We start from the raw sequence: 25348 nt of genomic DNA, 5'->3' as shown, positions 1-25348 counted from the left end.
ATATTTAACCCCTGTACAAAACCTGATCCACGCTTTGATCCTTGGTGTGAGTGTAGTTACATTGTGTGTAGGGGGACAAACAACCGTCAAACGATACGGAACACAACCCGCTTTTACAGGGAAAGGACGATAAGGTAAGGTATCCAGGCAATGTCACTGGTGATGTTAAATATAGATTTGTACAACGGCTGTCAAGTCTACCACATTAACATGGCAGATGGATCATCTACCATCAGCCTGGATAATATTTTGGGGGTTGAACACAGAGGACCCTTTATATACAGTTGTGTCATAAGTATATCTAGATTGCAGGGGTCATTTACAACTGGATTTCTATTCAGATGATCACATGGTACATAGAAATGACTGGAAGATTGCGTTGAATATCTCGGCTAACAGGGAACCAGAAAGTTTTCCTTACAGCCATTACAGATCTCCTTATAATTTGACGAGTTTTTTATTTTTTTCTTTAGCGCTGAGAATATTTTAATATATATAATCTGATATGGTTTAAATGGTTTGACGACAAAACGGTATTTTAAGACTGCTAAATATCATATTTCTGTCCTTGATTCCGTGTATATGTACACAATCCATTGAACTGTACACCGATAATGAAACATTGGACATAGTCAAGTACTGTGCGTGATAACCTCGGCACAACAGTATTCGCAGGTAAACAAGCAAGCCGTTTGTGACATAGACAAGGAGGACCTGGGGTGCGTTTCACAAAAGTCTCCTAAATTAAGGAAATCGTAGTCCATACGACCTTAATTGTTCACGACCCTCTTCCGACCTCCTCTACGACAGTTTCACAAAGACGTCGCATCCATCTCGTACCACGGGGTCCTAAATCCATGTCGCGCATCGTTTAAGATGTATTTTGTTGCATAGAAACGCATACAGCGAGACCAAACAGGCACGGATTCGATTATTTACACGGCCGCCATATAGATGGAATATTGTTGAGTGCTGCGACAAAAAAACAACCAACCACCCAACCAACATAAACCATTGCAAAAATCCTACAAGGTCGTGATACTTTTCTATGTTGGATTAACATGTCCTAACTTAGCTTTCTAGTAATTGTTGCATGGTAATGCTGAACGCATTGGGAAACCATAACACCCGGTGGTATGTTACGAAGGGCGATAGATGTACGATGAGAAAGACGATAGTGAGATACGAAATTCGAAATGTCGTCCTAAAATTGACTGATAATATTTCTGTAAAACATTCAGTCCTTCTCTAGGTCCGACATGTATACTGCAGGTTTAGTCTCCAGTCGCATACATCTCTATTCGGTCACGTTTCCATTCGCCAACAAAAACAAAGCTGACTAATTTCAGTGTATGAAATAGCCGCTGCTTGCAAGTTACATAGCGGGCTTACAACTATATATAGTCGGCCCTGTGTGTCAATACATTTCTCAGGGGTATGTATTTGACCACGTCATTAACTACTGGAAATATTTCGAAAATAATTTACAATTGTGGTAACTAGACGATGTCTGTATAGTTCATGGTCAATCAAACTGTAACTTCCACAGATCAATCTACCCAATTATCTAACACTACGTGTGACTGGTCTAGAGAATGTTTTCAGCCAATGAGTAATGTCGTTGTTTTCTGATGGCAGTGACACTAAATAAATAAACAGTGACTACCAAGTCATTGTTTCATTAAATTTGTTTTTGCACATGTTTAAGTTTACCTCACTACAAGTAATTCATTAATTACTTTCTTTTATCACCATACCTCAATTTCCTATATTTAACACAGGGCTGGAGTTTCATACACTGCTAATTAGGATGAAAAAATGCACCCCCACACTTATAATGGAACCGCCTGACCAGGGCTGTAGTGATCTCGATTGACTGTTATTATAAGAATATTTCGTGGTGTAGGAAGATAAGTATATTCAGTATGAAGTCACACCTGGGATCAAATAAAATGAAACCGTTATTATCATCGTATACTCACTAACAGGTTTAGTTTCTTTTAAACAAACTTAACCATATAAAATTGAGTTTTTGTCAAATATCGATAGTCGGAATGGCCAGCCCACAGAGGACAGAGTTCATAGTGTCGCAGAAAGGAGGAAGACAGGTTCTACATAATGGGCATAAGTATCGCCTGAATGTTATGAGACAGGTAGCCACACACCGGACGTGCGTCACAGAAAGATGCAAGGGGCAATGCAGTACCATAGACGACCACATATCCTCTGTCGCAGAGCACAACTACCCTCCTCTGGTGAATGAAGTTAAGACCGGACTGAGACAACGTGTCCAACAGAGCTACAATGAAAAGATCCTGAACCTTGATGAAGGTGTTGCTGCTACTGTTGTTTCCTTCTGCAGTGTTGGCTCTGGCCTCTGTCGTCAAGTTCTACCACTACTGCAAGAACAACCCAGCCTTCAATACACATGTGAGACGAGCTGCTTCTCTGCCCGTCCTCCCAGTGGATCAAGTCCAGCATACGTGGATTGAAGCCCTGAATGTGCCTCCAGATGTGGAGGACACTGCTTGCTGCCTTCAGCTGAAAATACTGGCCCCAGAACGAATCATACTCGGGGGGATTCCACAACGGATTCAAGAAACTGGTTAGAAAACATTACCCAAACATCTGTGAATTTGTGATCGCCATGAAGAAACTAGAGACAACAAACCGACTCGCACGGAGACAAGTGGAAATTGTCCGCTCCAGATCCAGGATCTACCGAAACTTGGATAGTCGTCTAGACAGACTACGTGAACAACTTGACAGTGAAAGAAATTCGCCCCTTTGGTTTCCTCGAAGCGGTTGGCCACCTCATTATGTTGAATCAAGAATGGACCTAAAGTTTCACGTAACTGTGTTACAGACAGTGTATATATTTATGATATGTTGATGAGATGTGAATACAACATGTATAACAATGTATATAACCTGATATTATTGACATAAATCGATATTGCTATTAATACGTGTTTCCGTATAGTAGAAATAATACGTTTAAGGCATTGCTATCAATAAATAAATATATTTTATACCTCTGTACACCTCTTTTGCTTCTTTCAATTAGAAGAGTCCACTTTCAGATCATAGGGATGACGCTCGCTTATCATTACGTCATCTGTGGTCAACAGACCATGGAGTGTTGTTTCAAGACTGTAGGCGAATAGAGAAGTAGACGATTAGAGAATATGCCATACTGCATATAAGGCTGCTAATGGCACTTTGAGGGAATCTGCACCAGCGCCTCCACTCCAGGTTCAGGAACACGTGATCGGCGACATATGACGTCGACACACATATCTCCGTACCATGTGCCAGGCATGTTCCATGGTGGATGAGTCGAGGTTTATTAAAGACATGAACACTGTGTACTCCATACTGCATGGAGACGATTTCTAATCGTCTGACCCTGTACATTGGAACATCGTTGATTGGTTCATCAGAAGCTCAGAAACGGTCTTATATGTCCGAATGCCGACAGCATGCGGTCACGGTGATCTTGCTGAAACGGTGGCCCAACACCGTTGATACTGATGACGTCACTGTGAGCAGACGGTTTACGCAAATGGAAAAGGCGCAGGTGATGGCTATCCCGTGTCACGCAGTCTTCCATTAGTGGGACTGTCAGATGTCTGGCAAGTCTGGTTGAAGCGTCTCAATAGCCTGATCATGGTGTGCCTTGTACTGCCGAATGTTCTGGCAATATGGCTGTTCCTTCTGAATCCCCTATCTCATTCCAATGATTCTTTGGCGTGCTGTTACACTTGGAATTCTAGTGTGTGCCACAGTGTGTGCCACAGTGTGTGCCACAGTGTGTGGCGCATATAAATGCAGTGAGATTCAACGAAATCTTGATTTTTCATGATACCCCTAGTCTGCCATACAGACGTTGAAGCAAATATATCCAAGAAAGCCCATGCATGTCAAGAAAATGTGGCAGACTGAAAACGAAAAGAGTCTCGGGGCTCCATTTCAATATATTATATAATAATTTTTACTATGAAGTAAAATATTTCAGGGACTATTTGTTGGTCTGTGATAGTCCACGCACAACACTGTAAAGGATATCAGTGCCTGTCATTGGACAGCAACGAACTTCATTGTTTGATCGGTATTCTAGAAGACGGCGAGTCTATAATAAAGCCTACAACTTTATGGATGAAAACTTCTTGCTTGTTGTATAGAGCGACGTTTTGATGTGAGAACCTGTAGAAGTTGTTGTCCATTGTAGACTTCATGTTTTTAGCAACGATGCTTGGTTTACGACCCGGTGACACAATGTCACCAAACACATTCATTCCCAAACAAACGTGGGCTGTGAGTGTTGAGTACACTTAGACACAATAACACTGCGTGAACTATGGTGACTGATTTGGGCCATCGCTTTCTCGCCTTAAATTTTTCAGGCGAGAAACCATAGTGAACAGCCTCTGACCCCCATTTCTTGGCGACATGTGAACAGAGATACACGAATTAAAAAAGTCTAACACTTCAGAAAAGGCAGTGATGAGACGGCAAAATCGTCCATTTTTTCACTCGGTACTATTGGCTCGTGACCCGAGGAGAGAACATTTGATTAGTACCACATGTCACTTGTCGTATTTGTTGTTGCTTTGCCAGTCTGTGATATCGTGCAAGGTGTCACAACGCCACATGTACTCGTACCACACTGTTCACACTTCACACAATGGACCACGCTGGGATAGAGTTGTATGGTTCTTTGGGTCAGATTGTGAAGCGAACGTACAATATAAGAACTCTGTTGCGAGGGGCATCATATTATGAAATTCAGTGATTTCACTTAAAGAGCATCAATGTTTAATATTTCTGGAAATATGCCAAATGATTGTACGACAAATAGCAGTATTTTAACCCTTTTCAATTAGGACGTACAGTTTCAGGATGCAATTTAATGCATTTCACAGACATTGAGGACATCTTTGGCCAGCATTCGCAGACAACATGGCGTCAAAGAAATTCCTGTATACGGTAGTACAGTTTGAAACCAGAGAAGAGAACTACGCTATGCCAGAGTTCTTTGACCGGTTCTCGCAGAAGTTCCCAGTATTCGTTATAGTCACACAAGGGTGCTATGGCTTTACAGATTTGGAGACTTTCTCCGCTGAACAGGTAAGCCCTCTGTACGTTCTCTGTCGAACATGTTCCAAGTCGGTGCATTCTGTGGCTATCTCACTGCACGCCTATGTATTCCGTGCTGAACGCGTAAGGCGTTTATATATTATTGTGATTGTGATATATATATATATGTTTGACAGGTAAATCTATTATGTTTATACTGCTGAACACGTAAGATCTCCACATTCTAACAAAAACAGGTAAATCGTCTATGCCTCCTCTGTTGACCAGATAAAGCGCTATATATATATATATATATATATATATATATATATATATATATATATATATATATATATATATATATATATATATATATATATATATATATATATATATATAAATGAACAGTAAGTCATGTACGCATTCCTGTATGAACGGGTAAATCGTCTCTACTTCTCTGCTGAACAGGTAAGGCTTCTAAATATCTATTCTGCTGAACATGGAAGGTATTTATACATTCTTGCATGGACTGACAAATCGTCCGTACGTCCTCTGTTGAACAGGTAAGACGCCCATGTATTTATACTGCTGAAGATGTTAGGCATTTATACGTTCTACCATGCACTGGCAAAGCGTCTGTATGTCTCTGTTGAACAGCTAAGGCGTTTACATATTTATATTGCTGAACATGTAGGACGTTTATACTCTTACATAGTGAGTTATGATTTTAGTTACATCGGCATGTTTTGCTCACACCGTGACTCAACGTTCTATGATTTCATAGCATTCTAAACGGCGTTTTGAGATACATGTTTCTTGTATAGAGACACCATTGAAACCTTATCCTTTCTCTCCTCATTAGGCTCTGTTCTGCCACAGCTACGTGAAACAGAGGAGGGTGGTCGCACGGGACTCTCGTGGCAGGACAATCAGCATCCCCGAGGAGTACCCCATGAAGTTCAAGATTGTCATATCCCGACAAAAAAGTATGTAATGACAGTCAATAAGGAATTACACCTCAGTAATAAAACTCCAGCAATGCCACGGCTGTTGACGCCAGAAACTGGCTTCACCCACATGGGGAATGCAGTCTGGGTTTTCGTCATACGCTAAACGCGGTAAGCTACGTCATCGCCCAGTATGTGGTGACAGTCAAGATGGACTGATCACAAATCACTTTGCAAAGGCTTCGGCCGGAGGAAATCTCTGCATTCTATCCATGGATACCCGCGTTGGTTTAAAAGTTCAAAGTACCTAATATCTGAGGAATTCAACAAGATTCTCGGATTCAGACTCAAGCTTACATGAAGCGTGTTCCTTGTAGCTAAGGCCAACATACACACACACACACACACACACACACACACACACACACACACACTGTATGTATATATACACAATTTGGTGAATGACTTCTGTTTTACGCCGTTTTTAAGCAATAATCCCGCCAGCAATATCACGGCGGGGGACACAAATGTAAGGAACCGAACCCGGGCCTTTGGTGTGACGTGCGAACTTCAGCCACTTACCCACCACCCTGTTGATACAAAGCAGAGTATGCACACAAACACATCAAGAGCTCATACACGTTGATACAAACACCATCATCCTCACAAACGATTGCAGGCGAGCTTGCACAAATCATCTGACTTGTGTGTGTGTGTGTGTGTGTGTGTGTGTGTGTGTGTGTGTGTGTGTGTGTGTGTGTGTGTGTGTGTGTGTGTGTGTGTGTGTTATACGTCCCCGTCTATTGCGATTGTTTCATTGTTTCATTTTAATATTAAGTACTATCAAATGATCTGTCATCCCGAACCTTGTTTCAGTGGGACCTGAACAGACAATGAAAGAGATCCTCCTGGAGAACAAACTGCCAGTCCAGGTGAGGTTTTCCGCCCCAGCAAACGTCGCCTTCTACATCGGGTCTAATGAACAGAAGGCCAAAGACCTCAGTAATCTCGCCCTGTCACACGTCTACGAGGAGACCTTCGTGATAGCCAATGGAGTCTACGGGCGTAAGTTAGAATCATCTGTTTCTTAGCCATTTCCGCAGACGAACAACGTATCCCAGGGAATAAAACATGTTGAAAGAGGTAAGACCTTAAATAGCTGAATTCAAGTTAGGACCTGAACAACCAAAGTCATTAAACTGGTTCAATGTTGAAACAAGTGCACACAAGACATGTCAACATTTTCAAGAACATGATTGCATGCGTTTTGGATTAAATGAAGAAATGGGGCATAAGGCGTCGCAAGTAAGCAAAGCGACACATAAGACACTGCAGATCAATACAGTTGGTTGGAGCCATTTTGGTGTCTGTAGACTAGAGCCTTGACAGCAGCCCCTGGGTTCCAGAACCGCGATGACAATGTTGGAAAGAGCCCCGATTCCGAGCGGCGCAGACGAACAACATATCCCAGAAAGGTTCTAAAAGCTATCTGTCCATAGACATTCCCGACTATCACTATCATAAAAACATTCAATACGTTGACCACGGACGGCTTATGTACGGTTGATAGCATCATCATCATGGCCAATGCTTTGCGAACAATATTAGCACGAGTGAAGGGAAACCTTCCCGCAAAGCTGATTAAACAAGGTTCATATACGCACGGGCATTCTGAATTTTCAAATCGAGGATAACTGCATTCTTTCCATATGATCAGTGGTTCAATACGAGTATCCCCAAGGCTAGACGATGATAGCCCAGTGGATAAAGCGTTCGTGCGTCATGCCACTAGCCGGGTTAGATTCCCCTCGTAGGTACTGTAGGTGAAGTGCAATCCTAGTGTCCCCCGTTGTGTTAATGCAGAAATACTGCTAAACGCACCGTAGATCTCACTTACTCCCTCATTCCCCAGGGTCTCTGGATATGAGCCCGATGGTGGTTCCGCTGTACATTGACGATCTCTGTGTGTCCACGGTGAAGGGCGTGGTCGGGATGGAAGAGAAGGAGTGGGAGACCCTGTATTCTCAACTGAAAGCGTCGCTGAAAGACGTCAAGATCCCTCCCAACATGGGGAATAAAGGTAAGCACGTACGTCTGTCACTAGTCCTCATGGTGTCACCAAGAAGCAATGATCTCGTTTAACCTGTATTTAAGAGTCCAACACTACTCGAGAAGTTGTTGAAAGAGAACCCATGTTTGTCATAAGGGGCGACTAACGGGACTCGGGTGGTCAAGCTCGCTGTCTTAGAGGAGGCGTGTCATCGTAACCTAATTGCATGAGTCTATGGTCATCATGTTGATCATTTGATATAAACAGAATATTGCTGTTCGGCCATGCAAGACAAGAAACAAACTTAATGTCGAGTAGTAAGTGCTTCCTATGATTAGATGAATTCAAGTGAGGACCTGATCAACCAATATCAACGAGCTGTTTGAAACAAGAACAAAACAAGTTTAATTATATCATATTATGCTAAGCATTTGTATACCGCCGATTTCCAGTTCAACTGTTCAAAGGCGCTTAAACAAGACGCATGTCCACCGATAATTAATATGCAAGCACTTTGTCATGGATTAGATGAAGTGTGGAGTAAATATTGGTATACTGTATGGAGGAGTTATGTATTTCAGAGATCGTGGTGTTTTCTGACAGCAGCGTGGTAGATAAAGAGGACCATATCTATTCCTACATAGAGCCTACAGAATACATCACCTACTCTCTCATGTCTAAGGACAACGCTACTGATGATGAAAAGTACGCTACTCCATACTTCCACAAGAGACATCCGCCCAAAGGATCCTTGATATCCGAGCTACAGAGAAAACTAAAAACCACCAAAACAGAAGGCAATGCACAAAGATGGAGTGTAGCAAAGGTCGCTAGGAGTGTCAGTACAAGCAGTGGGGATACCACCTGCAAACCGACACTTCCCCCACGAGCGAAGTCTGTTTCGGTGGATGCAGGCGTTGTTAGTGTGAGCAAAGCGCAGAGGACAGAAAGAGACAGTGTGTCTACACCTAAGCTTCCACCGCGCAAAGGTAAAACCAAAGCATTGCCCAGTCACCTAAAGGACCTTACAATAGAGGGGATGTCACAAACTCTCAGGTCACTAAAACTGGACAAACATGTTTCAAGATTTCAAAAGAAACAGGTAGATGGGCTTATTGCCAGGGATTTTACTGAAGAAATGTTGAAAAGCGAATTTAAGTTCACAGAATTTGAAATTGTCAAACTTATGACATTCATCGATACTGGCCACATTCCACGGTGACTTTTAGATTTCTGCCAAGCCATTCTTTGGTCTTTTGAATGATTATGATACCCGGAGTAGCACACATACAAAACCTATAAGCTAATGCAGAAGTTTCGCATGTGTTTTATAGTGGGATTGTGTTAAATTATCTAACTAGTTAAAACACATGAACATAGATCTCATCGGACATTACAGCATCAATGAGCAGATGCAAGCCAAGGTCCGTCTTTGTTGCACATGATGTGAACGTTTAATTTTCATTGCCTTGACAAGATAGTATGGTGGGTAGATTTATTTGATTCTGTTCTAGTTTTGCCTATGTTGTATTTGTTATAGTTTGCGGCCTCCATATTATTAATATTGTGTGTGGTGTAAAACAAAACTCACTCACCCATAATTTCAGGCCAGTAAACCTTTTCAGCCGACATGTTTGCGAAGTAAAGTAATATATACAACTCATCATGCAAGATCTGCTTTCCAAATATGTTGGAGCATCGATGTTATTCGTGTATAGGTCTGAAGTAGGTATCTTGGTTGTACTAAAAGCAACATATGTTGCAGACAATGCTTACGGTGCTTCACGTTGTATATTGGCCTTTCATCTTGAATATATGTCTGATTGAAACAGCAGATCCATGATGATCTTTCGGAATGTCATGCCATCTAGATTGCAGCAACATAATGGAAAACTCAAAAACACACCATGAGCACTCCAAGACTGGATACAGAAGATTTTATCCTTCAAGCGCATGCATGATTCATGAATAGCATATTAATGCTAACATGCTGTATTAAAGTCCAAACAACTCGGGAATCAAAACGACCAAGAGGTCAAAACGATCAGTCGTCAAAAGTCAAAATGGCCCAAAAGATACACCTTTTTGATTATTTCCAAACCTGCTGTTTGGTATATTATGCGACGGTCGCACAGCTGACGTATTTCGCCCTATGTTCAACACTATATCTAGCAGAGTGTGCAGTATAACAATACCTGGTTCTTTCAGTTAGTCTGAAGTCCAGCCTCCTCGAGAGGCAATTAAAGGTGGAATACAGGTTCATCCTCACACATTTCACTACAATGGGAGGAGTTTGACATGTTCGACTTCCGAACGCTCGTCAGGAACAATGAAAGCTACCAGATTTCATTTGTCATTGCAAGATGAAGTAGGACTGTCACTTGCAGGTTCCTGTTGTCCAGACATCGAACACTTTCTCACCAGACGAGTCACCCCCAACCCCGCAAGTTACCCCCAAAACCCGTGAAGTTCCGGATTAAAACTGGTCTTCAGTAACCCATACTTGCCGTAAGAGGCGACTAACGGAGTCGTGTGATCAGGTTCGCTGAATTAGTTCACATGTCATTGTGTCCCATTAGTGTAGATTGGTGTTCACGCTGATGATCACTGTCTTATTATGTACATACTGCCGCCATATAACTGTATTGCTAAGTGCGGTTTAAAACAAGAAAAAAACAAACCAGTACCCCAAAACATGACAACAAAGGAGGGGAAGCCTGTAGTGCCCTGCCCTATAGCCGATTTGTTTCACGTTTTCTACTTGCCGTTGTGACTTTTAACTATTGGTCGTTTTACTTTTACTTTCAATGGTCACCTTGACTCTACCCCAAGCAAACAGGCGACTATGCAACTTGATATATACACGTACACCGACGCACCCCATTGTGCGGTTCTTCTACATAATGCCGGTCTGTCAATTTCCACAGACCACGGGATTCCAGGTCAGCGAGATTTGCTTTCATGATGTCGGTATCGAAGATGTAGTCGTAGTGGTTGATAAGGATGTAGCCACCTGCACGCAACAAAGGAAAAGCTTGTTAGCGACTTATGGAGTTAGGATGAACTTGGATATCGGATGATATCTCAGTATCAGCCAGACTGCTGTTGGACGAAAGCTAAAATCAAGGCGTCTGCTTCATCGTTGCGAAAAGTTGCTGGTTTGGTGAAGTTCAATATGGCACTATCATCGTGCCAGTTTTAGTGCTGGTTGATGTATGTTATTTCTGGCTATTAAGAAACCACAAATTCCATGGTGTTTTGAAACGTACTGGTTGAAGCCCCAAATTACCTCATCTCATGGGTATTATAAAACGTAATGTTTATGGTCCCAAGTACCTGCTATTGCTGAGTGATATTATGAAAGTACATGAACTGAAATATGTATCATTGTGAAACGTAATAGTTTAAGGCCCATAAAATATATGTTAGTGGCAAAAGTAATGACTTAAAACCCCAACAGCTAGTGATTTATGAAGCGTAGTAGCTTCTAAAGGTTATTGCTCTATTACATATCGATGTGAAATGCAGTGTTTCTTACTCTATGATCTGTGGTTGATATGAATTTAATGATTTATGAAACGCAATGTCTGTACTCTACGGTGGTTATGAAACGTAATTCTCTATACTCTATGGTCTATCATGGTTGTGACATTAAATGGTCTATACACTAAGATCTATGGTTGTTATAAAACGTAATGCGCTATGACCTATGGTTGTTATGAAACGTAATGCTCTATGATCTGTGGTTGTTATGAAAAGTAATGCTCTATACTTAATGACATGGTTGTTATGAAACGTAATGCTCTATACTTAATGACATGGTTGTTATGAAACGTAATGCTCTATACTTAATGACATGGTTGTTATGAAACGCAGAGCTGTATGATTTATGGTTATTATGAAACGTAATGCTCTATCCAACGTGATCGGTAGTTGTTAAGAAACATAATAGTTTATGCCCTTTAATACCTGTTATAAAAGGTAATATTCCTTCTTTCAAAATGTCATAAACTGGTATACATATACAGGTTAACACAAGGTATTAGACCTACGTGGTCATAGTGAAAGCCCATAAAACTGCCGGTGTTGTTCTACCAACCTGATTTCGTGACTCGCACTAGCTCCTCATAACACTTAACGGACAGTTTCTTCAAGATCTCGGACGTCAAGCTGACTAATGTGAGCACCGTGTATGTGTCTGAAATTACCAGAAATATCTGCACCTGTAATACATGGTCACTAAGTCTGTGTCCGTTGTAAATACCCTTCGTAACATTATATATTGATATATCATATACAAGACATATCACATTTAACGAAACCGACAAAACATGCATGAAACTAAGTGCAAAATTATAATAGTGAAAAAGGCAGGTAGAGATTAAGGCCACATTATTTCTGGTTCATATTCAGATGACTACTTTCTGTATGAGTCGGGGGCGCATTCGTAACTACTCGTGTCACTCCGGCAAGCTGCCTCTTGTAGGTCACGAAAAGAGACGAGTAGTTACGAATGTCGCGGGCGGTGGGGTAGCCAGGTGGTTAAAGCTTTCTCTTGACTCGTCAAGACGAAGAGCCAGGTTCGATTCCCTACATGGGTACAATGTGTGAAGCTCATTTCTGGTGTCCTCTGGTGCCGGGTTATTGCTAAAAGCGACAAGAAACTTAAGTCATTCTTCAGCTCTGACATTGTGTGCACTGTAGCCATTGTAAACAGTTTTCCCTTACCGTTAGCAATGTCCAGTGTATTGTCGCCTATAACATCACAAATGTATCTCTGGTAGAGGTTACTTTTCATGGCCTCTTCCAGCATTCCTTCAGACGGATCCAGTGCGTCGATCTGTACAAACCCACGCTTCCTTGCCTTGAAACAGAATGCCACAAACTGTTTCGGGATGTCGCAATACAAGGTCAAATACTTAACACCGAGAAAAGTTCTATTTGAGGATGAAAATGCACAATAGCTTGCCACAGTGACTATGGGTGTAACGTTTTATGACTTTGTACAATATTTCATGCTGACTGGGCGAGTTCACTTGTGACAGAATCCATGAACTAAATTCCGAATTAGCTAACGCATGTAGCCTGACCCTATTAGGTATTGGTCCTGGGAAACATCGGGTATAAAGGCTATTTTCCGGACATTTGGTTCAGATTCTTCCAAAAGCACCAAATTCGGTACAGAGGTAGTTTAAGGCATGCTAATTCGATTCCAGACGGGCGCCAAGATGGCTGCCCCCTGTGGCGGCCACATTGGACAAAAAACAAAATGACCGCCACCCCCTTTTACGATTTTCCCCTACAGTTGAATATGGTCATGTCAAATAATGTAATAATGAAAAGAGCTTTGCAATTTACTGCAACCCTTGTGGCAAAAGTTATCACCAATATACAATTTAGAGAGCTGACCAAAAACTTCAAATTATGATAGAAAACCCAACAAAATTGTAATTTGAAGTTTCACTTTGGGAATTGTCAATTCAGTGTTCAGTTCAAAGAGGTACCATATTGTCAGTGACTTAAAAGGGAATCATGTAGAAAAAATATTTATGTTCCAATCCAAAGATGTTTTACCTATTACACATATCCAGTCAGTGGGGAATCAGGGAATCATAACAATAGTATACACAGGATGTATATATTGTACTTGCACATGACTGTCAGTGATAGATAGTAACTATTCTAGCAACTGTCAGTGTTTGTGCATCCTCCTTCAGACTGACACATCGTATACCAGAATGGTTGCACTTTTTTACACTTTCCCACCCCTTCCCCTTTTTGCAACCACAGTGTAGGAGGATAGAACATGCTGCTGAAGCATCACTGTGGGTGGGCCACAGAGGTTGCCAGGTATTGCTGTCTGCTTTCTGCCAACCCCAATCGCTGGAGTCGGGGATTTCCTGGTAAGCAATGGTTGCCTGCTCCCAAAAGAAACTCGTCTGCAGATGAAATCATTTCAAATGTTGAAAAGACGCAGACTGAGGAGACAGGAGGTTTTCCAGTGACCTGCTTCCGGAAGTGAAAAGACGGTGCCTTGCTCCACAACGTCTGCTGCACATCAGTACAACAAATCTCTCATTCTGTTGCATGTGTCTCGACTCAATGACGATATGTTCAGGATCTTCTTTGGGGGCCACTAGTGTCTGGTAGACTTGTCAGGTAGACTTGTCCAGGTTGTGAATGCAGTCTTCTTTTCACATCCAAGAGCATGTGAAGTTTTGTTACAGCCAATAAGACTGTGGAAGAGGGGTAATGCCAAGGACATTGATGGACCAAGATGAGAGTACATATCATGGATTTGGGTGTGTCTCTGTACTTTTTACAAACTTCAAAATCCTACCTAGAGCTCTGTTAGACCTGAGGTCTCAAAGAACCAAAATCACAATATCGCTGTCAACAGTGCTAACATGGGCTGATGTGTGACCGTGCTCTGCAGTATGTCAGAGATGTGGGATGATTCTTGTGTCAGCCTCGGTGTGGTGGCATGGCTGTCGTGTACCAAGGTCACACTGTGGGTTTGGAGGCACATTTCTAGAGTGGGTACTCAGAAGGAGCTTTCCATCCATGTCCGTTTTGGAGAAGAATTCTTTGATTCTCCTCATTTGAGGAAACCACTGTTCCATTCATGTTTTGGTACCAGGGTGCTGCCATCACCAATTCTTGTTCTTGAACCCTTCCCACGGCAGTGATGAGTAAGTCTTTAAGATTTTTGCTCTCTGGGTGGCCATCCCATACCGAATCAATCCACTTGGTTCCATTCTTTATCTGGGCCTCAAGATATGGATGACCTTAAGGGTCACATAGACAGAATGTTTCTTCTCCTGCTGGACGCAGCATGTGGATGACTGCTGCCATATCCAAAACCATGACTGTTGCTGGTTTTGAGCAGTTGCATCACCAACTGGTGCCTCGATACAATCCAGTAGGTCTTGACCCTCTGTCAGCTAGGCTACGTGAAACAGCTGGCCTAGTCTGTATTTGGGTGGGACAGGAAAGAAAGGAAGAGTTGTGTCACCAATATCATGTTTTGTTTCTGAACACCAACATCCTTAGGTCCTTACTCCTTGAGTCAGATCGATTTGTTTGTCAGCATGTGTTTTTTTCTTTTGATTGTATCTGCTACAGGCACAGATATCTTCACCAGTTTCTCTTGAGCTTCACAGATTTGTAACAGACAGTTCGCAACGGACGGCTGCATGGCAGTTTCGGTATCCAGAGGAACAAGCTCCTGGCCGGTTGCTAGTAATGGGTTTCCAGGCTGTTCAAGTTTGACTTGTAAATGGTGTCCTTCCTCATTATGAGCTGTTGCCTGGGGTAAAAGGTCATGTGTAAATTCAAACTCCTTTACCACCCGCAAACAGCCTGGCCCTGCAAGTATATAAAGGGTAATTGCTTCAGGATTCTCATAAACACCAGTTTTTCCACTGTGTTCCTGTGGGGATTTGTTGGACCTTGGTAATAAAACTGAACTCCATGGAAGATTTCTGAATGACGAAATTGCTGTTTATGAATTCGTCATGTGTTTCAGGGTGATTCGTGCTAAGTTCAACCATGTTACAGACATGTACTGGAAGCCAGCGTGCATTGTTTGAGTCGTCCAATGTGTGAAAATAATCACAATGTTCGTCATTGATTGTACATAAAGATGGAAGTCTCCTTCCCTCAAGGACCTCACAGAACGAGTCGTCAGCAGCTTTAATTCAATGATAGTATACAGTATTTGAGCCATGGAAAACTTTGAGAACGTTGATGCCACGTGTTGAAGGATTCTGGTGGACCCATGACACTTGCAATATTCAGAGTATGCATTCTGCTTGAGGATGTTCAGCGATATGAGGGAAACCTGGTGGGCACACCTTATGCGTTTGATGTGATGCTCATTGAGAGTTGAGTTATCTTGACCAGATGTGAGAATCTCTGCTTGAGTTGCCCACCCTGAGTCACATAGCAGCTTCCCTATCTTTAGATGCATCTTGCCTTCATAACAACATGCTTGTCTTGTACGTAAGCAACTGGGAACTGCCATTGGAGGAGTTTTATAATGGCATGTAGTGGCTGATCTGCTCCCAGTACTGCGGTCTGACCCGCGTCTACGAACTGGGTACCCCGCATAGATGAATCCATGGCATGTAGTGGCTGATCTGCTCCCAGTACTGCGGTCTGACCCGCGTCTACGAACTGGGTACCCCGCATAGATGAATCCATGGCATGTAGTGGCTGATCTGCTCCCAGTACTGCGGTCTGACCCGCGTCTACGAACTGGGTACCCCGCATAGATGAATCCATGGCATGTAGTGGCTGATCTGCTCCCAGTACTGCGGTCTGACCCGCGTCTACGAACTGGGTACCCCGCATAGATGAATCCATGGCATGTAGTGGCTGATCTGCTCCCAGTACTGGGGTCTGACCCGCGTCTACGAACTGGGTACCCCGCATAGATGAATCCATGGCATGTAGTGGCTGATCTGCTCCCAGTACTGCGGTCTGACCCGCGTCTACGAACTGGGTACCCCGCATAGATGAATCCATGGCATGTAGTGGCTGATCTGCTCCCAGTACTGCGGTCTGACCCGCGTCTACGAACTGGGTACCCCGCATAGATGAATCCATGGCATGTAGTGGCTGATCTGCTCCCAGTACTGCGGTCTGACCCGCGTCTACGAACTGGGTACCCCGCATAGATGAATCCATGGCATGTAGTGGCTGATCTGCTCCCAGTACTGCGGTCTGACCCGCGTCTACGAACTGGGTACCCCGCATAGATGAATCCATGGCATGTAGTGGCTGATCTGCTCCCAGTACTGCGGTCTGACCCGCGTCTACGAACTGGGTACCCCGCATAGATGAATCCATGGCATGTAGTGGCTGATCTGCTCCCAGTACTGCGGTCTGACCCGCGTCTACGAACTGGGTACCCCGCATAGATGAATCCATGGCATGTAGTGGCTGATCTGCTCCCAGTACTGCGGTCTGACCCGCGTCTACGAACTGGGTACCCCGCATAGATGAATCCATGGCATGTAGTGGCTGATCTGCTCCCAGTACTGGGGTCTGACCCGCGTCTACGAACTGGGTACCCCGCATAGATGAATCCATGGCATGTAGTGGCTGATCTGCTCCCAGTACTGCGGTCTGACCCGCGTCTACGAACTGGGTACCCCGCATAGATGAATCCATGGCATGTAGTGGCTGATCTGCTCCCAGTACTGCGGTCTGACCCGCGTCTACGAACTGGGTACCCCGCATAGATGAATCCATGGCATGTAGTGGCTGATCTGCTCCCAGTACTGCGGTCTGACCCGCGTCTACGAACTGGGTACCCCGCATAGATGAATCCATGGCATGTAGTGGCTGATCTGCTCCCAGTACTGCGGTCTGACCCGCGTCTACGAACTGGGTACCCCGCATAGATGAATCCATGGCATGTAGTGGCTGATCTGCTCCCAGTACTGCGGTCTGACCCGCGTCTACGAACTGGGTACCCCGCATAGATGAACCCATGGCATGTAGTGGCTGATCTGCTCCCAGTACTGCGGTCTGACCCGCGTCTACGAACTGGGTACCCCGCATAGATGAATCCATGGCATGTAGTGGCTGATCTGCTCCCAGTACTGCGGTCTGACCCGCGTCTACGAACTGGGTACCCCGCATAGATGAATCCATGGCATGTAGTGGCTGATCTGCTCCCAGTACTGGGGTCTGACCCGCGTCTACGAACTGGGTACCCCGCATAGATGAATCCATGGCATGTAGTGGCTGATCTGCTCCCAGTACTGGGGTCTGACCCGCGTCTACGAACTGGGTACCCCGCATAGATGAATCCATGGCATGTAGTGGCTGATCTGCTCCCAGTACTGCGGTCTGACCCGCGTCTACGAACTGGGTACCCCGCATAGATGAATCCATGGCATGTAGTGGCTGATCTGCTCCCAGTACTGCGGTCTGACCCGCGTCTACGAACTGGGTACCCCGCATAGATGAATCCATGGCATGTAGTGGCTGATCTGCTCCCAGTACTGCGGTCTGACCCGCGTCTACGAACTGGGTACCCCGCATAGATGAATCCATGCCATGTAGTGGCTGATCTGCTCCCAGTACTGCGGTCTGACCCGCGTCTACGAACTGGGTACCCCGCATAGATGAATCCATGGCATGTAGTGGCTGATCTGCTCCCAGTACTGCGGTCTGACCCGCGTCTACGAACTGGGTACCCCGCATAGATGAATCCATGGCATGTAGTGGCTGATCTGCTCCCAGTACTGCGGTCTGACCCGCGTCTACGAACTGGGTACCCCGCATAGATGAATCCATGGCATGTAGTGGCTGATCTGCTCCCAGTACTGCGGTCTGACCCGCGTCTACGAACTGGGTACCCCGCATAGATGAATCCATGGCATGTAGTGGCTGATCTGCTCCCAGTACTGGGGTCTGACCCGCGTCTACGAACTGGGTACCCCGCATAGATGAATCCATGGCATGTAGTGGCTGATCTGCTCCCAGTACTGCGGTCTGACCCGCGTCTACGAACTGGGTACCCCGCATAGATGAATCCATGGCATGTAGTGGCTGATCTGCTCCCAGTACTGCGGTCTGACCCGCGTCTACGAACTGGGTACCCCGCATAGATGAATCCATGGCATGTAGTGGCTGATCTGCTCCCAGTACTGGGGTCTGACCCGCGTCTACGAACTGGGTACCCCGCATAGATGAATCCATGGCATGTAGTGGCTGATCTGCTCCCAGTACTGGGGTCTGACCCGCGTCTACGAACTGGGTACCCCGCATAGATGAATCCATGGCATGTAGTGGCTGATCTGCTCCCAGTACTGCGGTCTGACCCGCGTCTACGAAGTGGGTACCCCGCATAGATGAATCCATGGCATGTAGTGGCTGATCTGCTCCCAGTACTGCGGTCTGACCCGCGTCTACGAACTGGGTACCCCGCATAGATGAATCCATGCCATGTAGTGGCTGATCTGCTCCCAGTACTGCGGTCTGACCCGCGTCTACGAACTGGGTACCCCGCATAGATGAATCCATGGCATGTAGTGGCTGATCTGCTCCCAGTACTGCGGTCTGACCCGCGTCTACGAACTGGGTACCCCGCATAGATGAATCCATGGCATGTAGTGGCTGATCTGCTCCCAGTACTGCGGTCTGACCCGCGTCTACGAACTGGGTACCCCGCATAGATGAATCCATGGCATGTAGTGGCTGATCTGCTCCCAGTACTGCGGTCTGACCCGCGTCTACGAACTGGGTACCCCGCATAGATGAATCCATGGCATGTAGTGGCTGATCTGCTCCCAGTACTGCGGTCTGACCCGCGTCTACGAACTGGGTACCCCGCATAGATGAATCCATGGCATGTTTCATAGAAGCAAGCAGCAAAACATGTGTTCTGGAAAACAGTTCCTTCTTATGTGAAAACAGTTCCTTCTTATGTGAAAACAGTTCCTTCTTATGTGAAAACAGTTCCTTCTTATGTGAAAAAAGCACATCAAAATGAGATTTCAGAACATAATCTTGTATTTCCGCGTGTAACTACTGATCCAAGAGAGGCAATTATTTTATAAAATCCCCTTTCGGAGAAAGTGTTTGTCAAATTTATTTTCTAGCTATCCATTTAAATCCTGTGTTTCCTAATATTTAGTGAAATTTATATTTAAAAAAGGTCAACGGAGGTCCTTTTTGTATTATTTTATTGTTTTGTAATTCTTAGGGGTTTTGATGCTTTTGGTCCTCCCTCTAGATATTATTTTTCTTCTAACTTCTCTATGATCATCCACACAAATTTCACTTATATGTCATTGTAAAGCTCATTTTATTGTCGTTCATTTGATATACAACATGAATATGTACAATTTACAACGAAAAAAATCTTAAGCTTTGTTTTTGTCCAATATTGCCAACACAGGGGGCGGCCATCTTGGTGCCCGTCAGAAATCAACCTCGTATGTCTTAAGCTACCTCTGTACCAAATTTGGTGCTTTTGGAAGAATCTGAACCAAAATATCCCTATGCCACCAGACTAACAGCTACTGAATGCATTTCTGACAGCACCCTCTAAGACCAACACAGACTATACTTGCACATGCTAAAACCTACCTCTGCAGAGACCAAACCAGTGCCTGCAGCAGCATCCAGTATCAGAACATTTTCTCGGTTACTAGGATACAGAGCACACAGAGTGTCCGCAATCGAAGTTGGTGCCATGTAACGACGAACTACTTGCATCTGGAACAATGCGTGTAATAAAGATCGAACATTGTGAATATATTGGTAAACTGTGGTAAAAGAATATTTAACAACAACATTAGGAGAAGCTCGGGTTTAATAACATCACAGAAGTCTGAAGGAAAGAAAACCAAAGTACCTCAATTAGACAAAAACAGAGAGAAATACTCTGATAATGGGTCCCTTAACAACAAAATTAGTAACACTTCCGTTTCGATGTCACCACTTCCGGGTCAGGAAAGTACGTGTTAATGAGTGTGTGTGTGAGTGAGTGAGTGAGTTTAGTTTTACGCCGCACTCAGCAATATTCCAGCTATATGGAGGCAGTCTGTAAATAATTGAGTCTGGACCAGACAATCCAGTGATCAACAACATGAGCGTTGATCTGCACAATTGGGAACCGATGACATATGTCAACCAAGTCAACGAACCTGACCACCCGATCGCGTTAGTCGCCTCTTACGACAAGCATAGTCGCGTTTTATGGCAAGCATGGGTTGCTGAAGGCCTATTCTACCCTCACGGTTTACGAGTTAATGAAACACAAGGAGATACTATATATAGATATACAGCATCTTGTCTCGCTTTCAAATGTAGAACTGCCATATACAAGACAAATCCTTGATCTTCGATCTGTGTTTTTATGTGAATGGCGATTGATGAGCATATATATTGTAAGCGATCGTCAATACCTTGTTGTACTCCTCGCTTTTGTCGTTGTACCTGTGGACGAGAGTTTCATTGTCTATACCCTTTTCAACCAGGAACTCCAGTAGTCTCTTCCCGTCATCTAGGGAGTAGCTCATCTCATCTGCCTCTGAAGCTAATCTGATGACGGAACACATCATACCAAGAGATACTGGCAAACAAGGATATGTTGAACACCAACCTGACAATTGGCTCGTATTAGCATGAATAAGTACCGCCCACTGGCGCTTGCCTTTGAGAGCAAAGGGGTCCCAGGTTGTCCGCGATCATGTGGAGTGAACTATCGACATGCTTCACCCCACTGCGTGAGACTCTTATGAGCAAGGCATGTGCGGCTAGTTGCTGAAGACCAAACTTCATGGATCTTACCCAATATGGGCGAGTGGACAGACCTCCATGCATTCCACTGATACTGATTCTTGCTACGTACTGTTGAGGATCATTATTGTTGCAAAGCCTCATAAGCTCACAAAGGTATTTAAAATGACGGCGGAGCATAACGGGTGTTTTAGTCTTCTAACTACTTTGGCACGTGGTGTAAGAGTGAGTGAGTGAGTTGAGTTTTACGCCGCACTCAGCAATATTCCAGCTATATGGCTGCGGACTGTAAATAATCGAGTCTGGACCAGACAATCCAGTGATCAACAACATGAGCATCGACCTGCGCAAGTGGGAACCGATGGCATGTGTCAACCAAGTCAGCGAGCCTGACCATCCGATCCCGTTAGTCGCCTCTAACGACAAGCACCTTTTCGATTCAACGCAATACCGTCTGAACATAGTACTTCAAGTCCTCGTATGTAATACATCCACACACAGTTGAATCTGCCATAACCGGACTCAGTTACGGATTACGGACTGCAATAACAGTCCCAACAATCACTTTGCTATGACATGCTTTGTAATCCGGACTTAGGTGACTACAATAACGGTCCGTTGAATAAACATCTTAATCTCTGCATATAAGACAATGCCTCGCAAAAACAATTTTTTTAGAATTTGAAAAGGTAAATAGGGCTAATCTTGTTTGGTGCTGGCCTTTTTGCAAAGTTGACGTCTTTACAGACAATATCGTCTTCCGTCGTTTGTTCACGTGACGCGATACCATGTTGTTGTCTTACCCCGAAAAAATAGGTTTGACGAAAGTGTAACCTACTTATAAGCTGACTAGTGTTTGCGGTAACGCACAAAACTTGTCTGATGTACTTGTGCTTGACTGAAATTACAGTCTACAGTAGAAAGTCCCTATGTGTTTCTACGTTAGTGCCTCCTCTCTCTCTCTCTCGCTTTTGTCTCTCTCTTTGTGTGTGCGTGTGCGTGTGCGTGTGCGTGTGCGTGTGCGTGTGTGTGTGTGTTCGCCTGGGGTGCATGACGTATAGAGTGACATATTCCTATCGTATTATTCACATTCATTATAGGAGACTGACAGACAAGCACAGAAATATGGGAAACAGTGGAACAACTCCAATAATCTAATTCATTCACAAATATATGTTCTTACAATTCTAAATATGTTTTGATTTCATGGTCAGATCTTCAAAAGTAAATCACGGTTTATATTCACATTGGTACAGTTCTCTGTGCAATATAATATTGAAAACAAAAAAGGTAATGATAAGAATTTTCACACAATTTTTTAAGGATGATATTAGCGTAATTCAGTTCAAGGAATTCAATGACTAGCATTTTCTCACTTCACTTTTCACATTCTAATTGTGAATAAAAAATACGAATCACACGAAATTTTAATCGTTGGAGAGGCAGTGAAACATCATCAGAGCAAGTAAGATTATGGCTAGTTTAGATTCAACGTACCCAGGAACAAGATCATTACGGCGCGATGGTGCCATGTTATTCTGTATTTTGTAAAAAATTTGCTTTTTCACCGACGTTCATAATAAGTCCATTAAGGTAAACCTGTTACAAATCTTGCTTTTCCTAATTGCAGTTGTTTTAAAGTATTTGCTTGGTATTGAGCACAATCATCACACAGTTCACAACCATATTCGACATGTGGTCTTACGGGTTCTAGTCAATATAAGCGTGGTTATAAAATGCATTTACGAAGAGAAAATTATATAATCAATTTGGTCAGACCACTTACACTCTTTTAGGAAATGTTCATGATTATTTACTGTTTTGACATGTACCCCATAAAAGTAAAGATTACGTGCATCAACAGTTTCCTGCCTCAGTTTTAACAGGATTATATATCATAATATGATATTTACCTTATTATAATTATGTTATTTTAACCTCTATCTTTTAACGAAATCTAGTGAAACGTGGGCCATGGATGTCGTTTAGCATGGCAGTGTGTAGACATGTAAATCAGCATATGACACTATAATAAAATATTTTTCTTGTCACTTTTCTGTTTCATCGTACGACGCACGTATGAGCCTATGTTATTGAGGGCTAGCCCACAAAGATACTATTCAACGATTCAAAGATAACAGTTCAACATGAATACCCCAGTCACACACAGTTATGCAATGACCGAATAGGAGATGACTAATGCTATACATATAAGCTAACAACGGGTACCGTTTTACACGCCATCTGGTTTGCCAAGAACAGAGACGCAATGTTTAAATCCCTGACAAACCTACCAGACTGCATTATTTAAGAAATAATGATATTATCGTTCAAAACGCTTATTCTTTTTTTAAAAATCCGATTGCGTCAGTTACCTTTCCCTGTCCTCCATCTTGAAAGCCAATATCATGTGACTACAGACTTACAAGCTGGCCCAGATCGTTGAATTTGTGTCTGCTATACATCGGAGGGAGCGTCCCAGCAGACCTAGACTTCAACATGTTCTTTCCACAGCACATTCACCACATGTGTATATTTGTCCACAAACGTTATTGTTGGTTACTATTATTTAACATTAAAAAATTAATCAAACCTCAGTCTACATAAAATGTAGTCTCAGAGCCTCCTTGATCCTTTGTTCTATATATCTATATACATGTTTATACACGAAGTGACTTACTGACAGTCTATGTTTGGTTTATCTTGACTTTACCTTAGCGTAAGATTATCTAGACACGTAAAGAATCCGATAGCTCTTATGTTGCTGAACTTCGTGCTTTCTGCTCACATTTTATTGACACACAGGCATCATATTGTCTCTCGGTTGAAGGTATACCTTACAGGGACCAACACAAGCCAAGATACAGTCCATGCACACTGCTTGTTAATGATGCTATGCCTTAAGCAGTCGGATTGCTTCCTGTCCAGAAACTTTAGGTCAATAAGAAAGCAAATATACAACTAGCGTTTTATAAAGGGTCATGGTATGTTGATACTGACGCATAAACAATATCCGATAATGGACATGGCATATAATGAACATCTTAATATTCAACAGAGTAGTTGGACGTCCTAACCTTACATGTTATTTTTCAATATTAATGACACGTGTCAGTAACCCAATTCAAACAACAGTTGAGGCCGAAATCTTCACTCTACAAGTTTCAGACTGAATGAAAAAAAAGAGACAAAGTAAAGTTATACAATTAACAATGGTAGTTTCAGATCATTATGTTGATAAATTTACAAATCAATTCAAATTATTGCAAAGTACACATGCTGTGCACAAGGGAGCCGCATTTTAAAAAATCCCCCAAAACGTCAACTACAGGACTTTTACAGTAGCTGCATGAGCCAGTGACAAAGGTGTTCACCTTGGCACCAACTGCAGTCCAGAATCCTAAATAGGCACCGAGATGCATCGAGCAAAACAACATTCCTCACGGCTTTAGCCAGTCTAGGCGAGAGAGGCATTCACTTGCCTTTTATAGTCTTCAAAATGTTCAAAATATTCCATCCCAAGCACGACTGTTGCCCAAAAATATTTACCGGAGACCGGAGACCGGAGACCGGAAGCAAGTAAATACAGCTTCCATAACACTTCTTACATCAGACAGTGCCTTTTTCGTGAATAATCACAAGCGGGTAGGCCAGAGTCTGATGTTACTCTACAACATGACAACGCCAATGCAAATGAGATTTTCTTTTTAAAAAAACGTTGTTGAAGAACTGGAGAGTTATGGAAATTACACCAATATTCTTCAAAGCAGTCTGATAATTTCTGTTTCTTTGCCCATCACCGTTTTGAAAGTGACTAATACATGTGATAATATGTAGAACAGTAACCAGCGTTAGAAAAATGGGGGAAACTACCTAACCCTACTAGCCGTCATTTCAGGCACTTAGTATTGATATGTCCAGGACTGTAATCAAACCTATTCCGTTGTTTTCAGATAAGCCGAAATTGCTGACATTCCAAAGTCTTCTAAATGCATACATTTTTGGGAAC

General features: G+C 43.3%; 2 protein-coding genes across 2 annotated transcripts; one reads left to right on the top strand and one right to left on the bottom strand.

The window, feature by feature from the left end:
* Positions 1-10756, top strand: LOC137277541 (uncharacterized). Its single transcript, XM_067809322.1, has 6 exons — positions 1-134; positions 4926-5130; positions 5942-6065; positions 6903-7091; positions 7939-8106; positions 8658-10756. Exons 2-6 carry the CDS (start codon positions 4963-4965, stop codon positions 9296-9298), a joined length of 1290 nt encoding a protein of 429 aa, XP_067665423.1. The 5' UTR covers positions 1-134; positions 4926-4962; the 3' UTR covers positions 9299-10756.
* LOC137277542 (methyltransferase-like protein 27) lies at positions 9997-23802 on the bottom strand. Its single transcript, XM_067809323.1, has 6 exons — positions 23715-23802; positions 21006-21141; positions 20185-20313; positions 12805-12940; positions 12176-12274; positions 9997-11089 (listed from the first exon to the last, which is right to left on the bottom strand). The coding sequence occupies exons 1-6, from the start codon at positions 23747-23749 to the stop codon at positions 10920-10922; spliced, it is 705 nt and encodes a 234-aa protein (XP_067665424.1). The 5' UTR covers positions 23750-23802; the 3' UTR covers positions 9997-10919.
* Between the last annotated feature and the right edge of the window lie 1546 nt (positions 23803-25348).

Source organism: Haliotis asinina, chromosome 3 (genome assembly GCF_037392515.1).
Source record: "Haliotis asinina isolate JCU_RB_2024 chromosome 3, JCU_Hal_asi_v2, whole genome shotgun sequence".
Classification (NCBI taxonomy): domain Eukaryota; kingdom Metazoa; phylum Mollusca; class Gastropoda; order Lepetellida; family Haliotidae; genus Haliotis; species Haliotis asinina.
Note: the sequence above shows the minus strand (reverse complement) of the source record. Positions and strands in the feature narration are given on the sequence as shown.

Bases quoted from the DNA above. Each gene is read 5' to 3' on its own strand.
- LOC137277542 (XM_067809323.1), bottom strand. From the start codon at position 23,749: ATGATATTGGCTTTCAAGATGGAGGACAGGGAAAG. The intron at 21,142-23,714 runs GTAACTGACGCA...TTCCGTCATCAG, and splicing joins AAGATGGAGGACAGGGAAAG to ATTAGCTTCAGAGGCAGATG. The intron at 12,941-20,184 runs GTAGGTTTTAGC...TTCTGTTTCAAG, and splicing joins CTGGTTTGGTCTCTGCAGAG to GCAAGGAAGCGTGGGTTTGT.
- LOC137277541 (XM_067809322.1), top strand. From the start codon at position 4,963: ATGGCGTCAAAGAAATTCCTGTATACGGTAGTACAGTTTGAAACCAGA. The intron at 6,066-6,902 runs GTATGTAATGAC...ACCTTGTTTCAG, and splicing joins TGTCATATCCCGACAAAAAA to TGGGACCTGAACAGACAATG. The intron at 8,107-8,657 runs GTAAGCACGTAC...TATGTATTTCAG, and splicing joins TCCCAACATGGGGAATAAAG to AGATCGTGGTGTTTTCTGAC.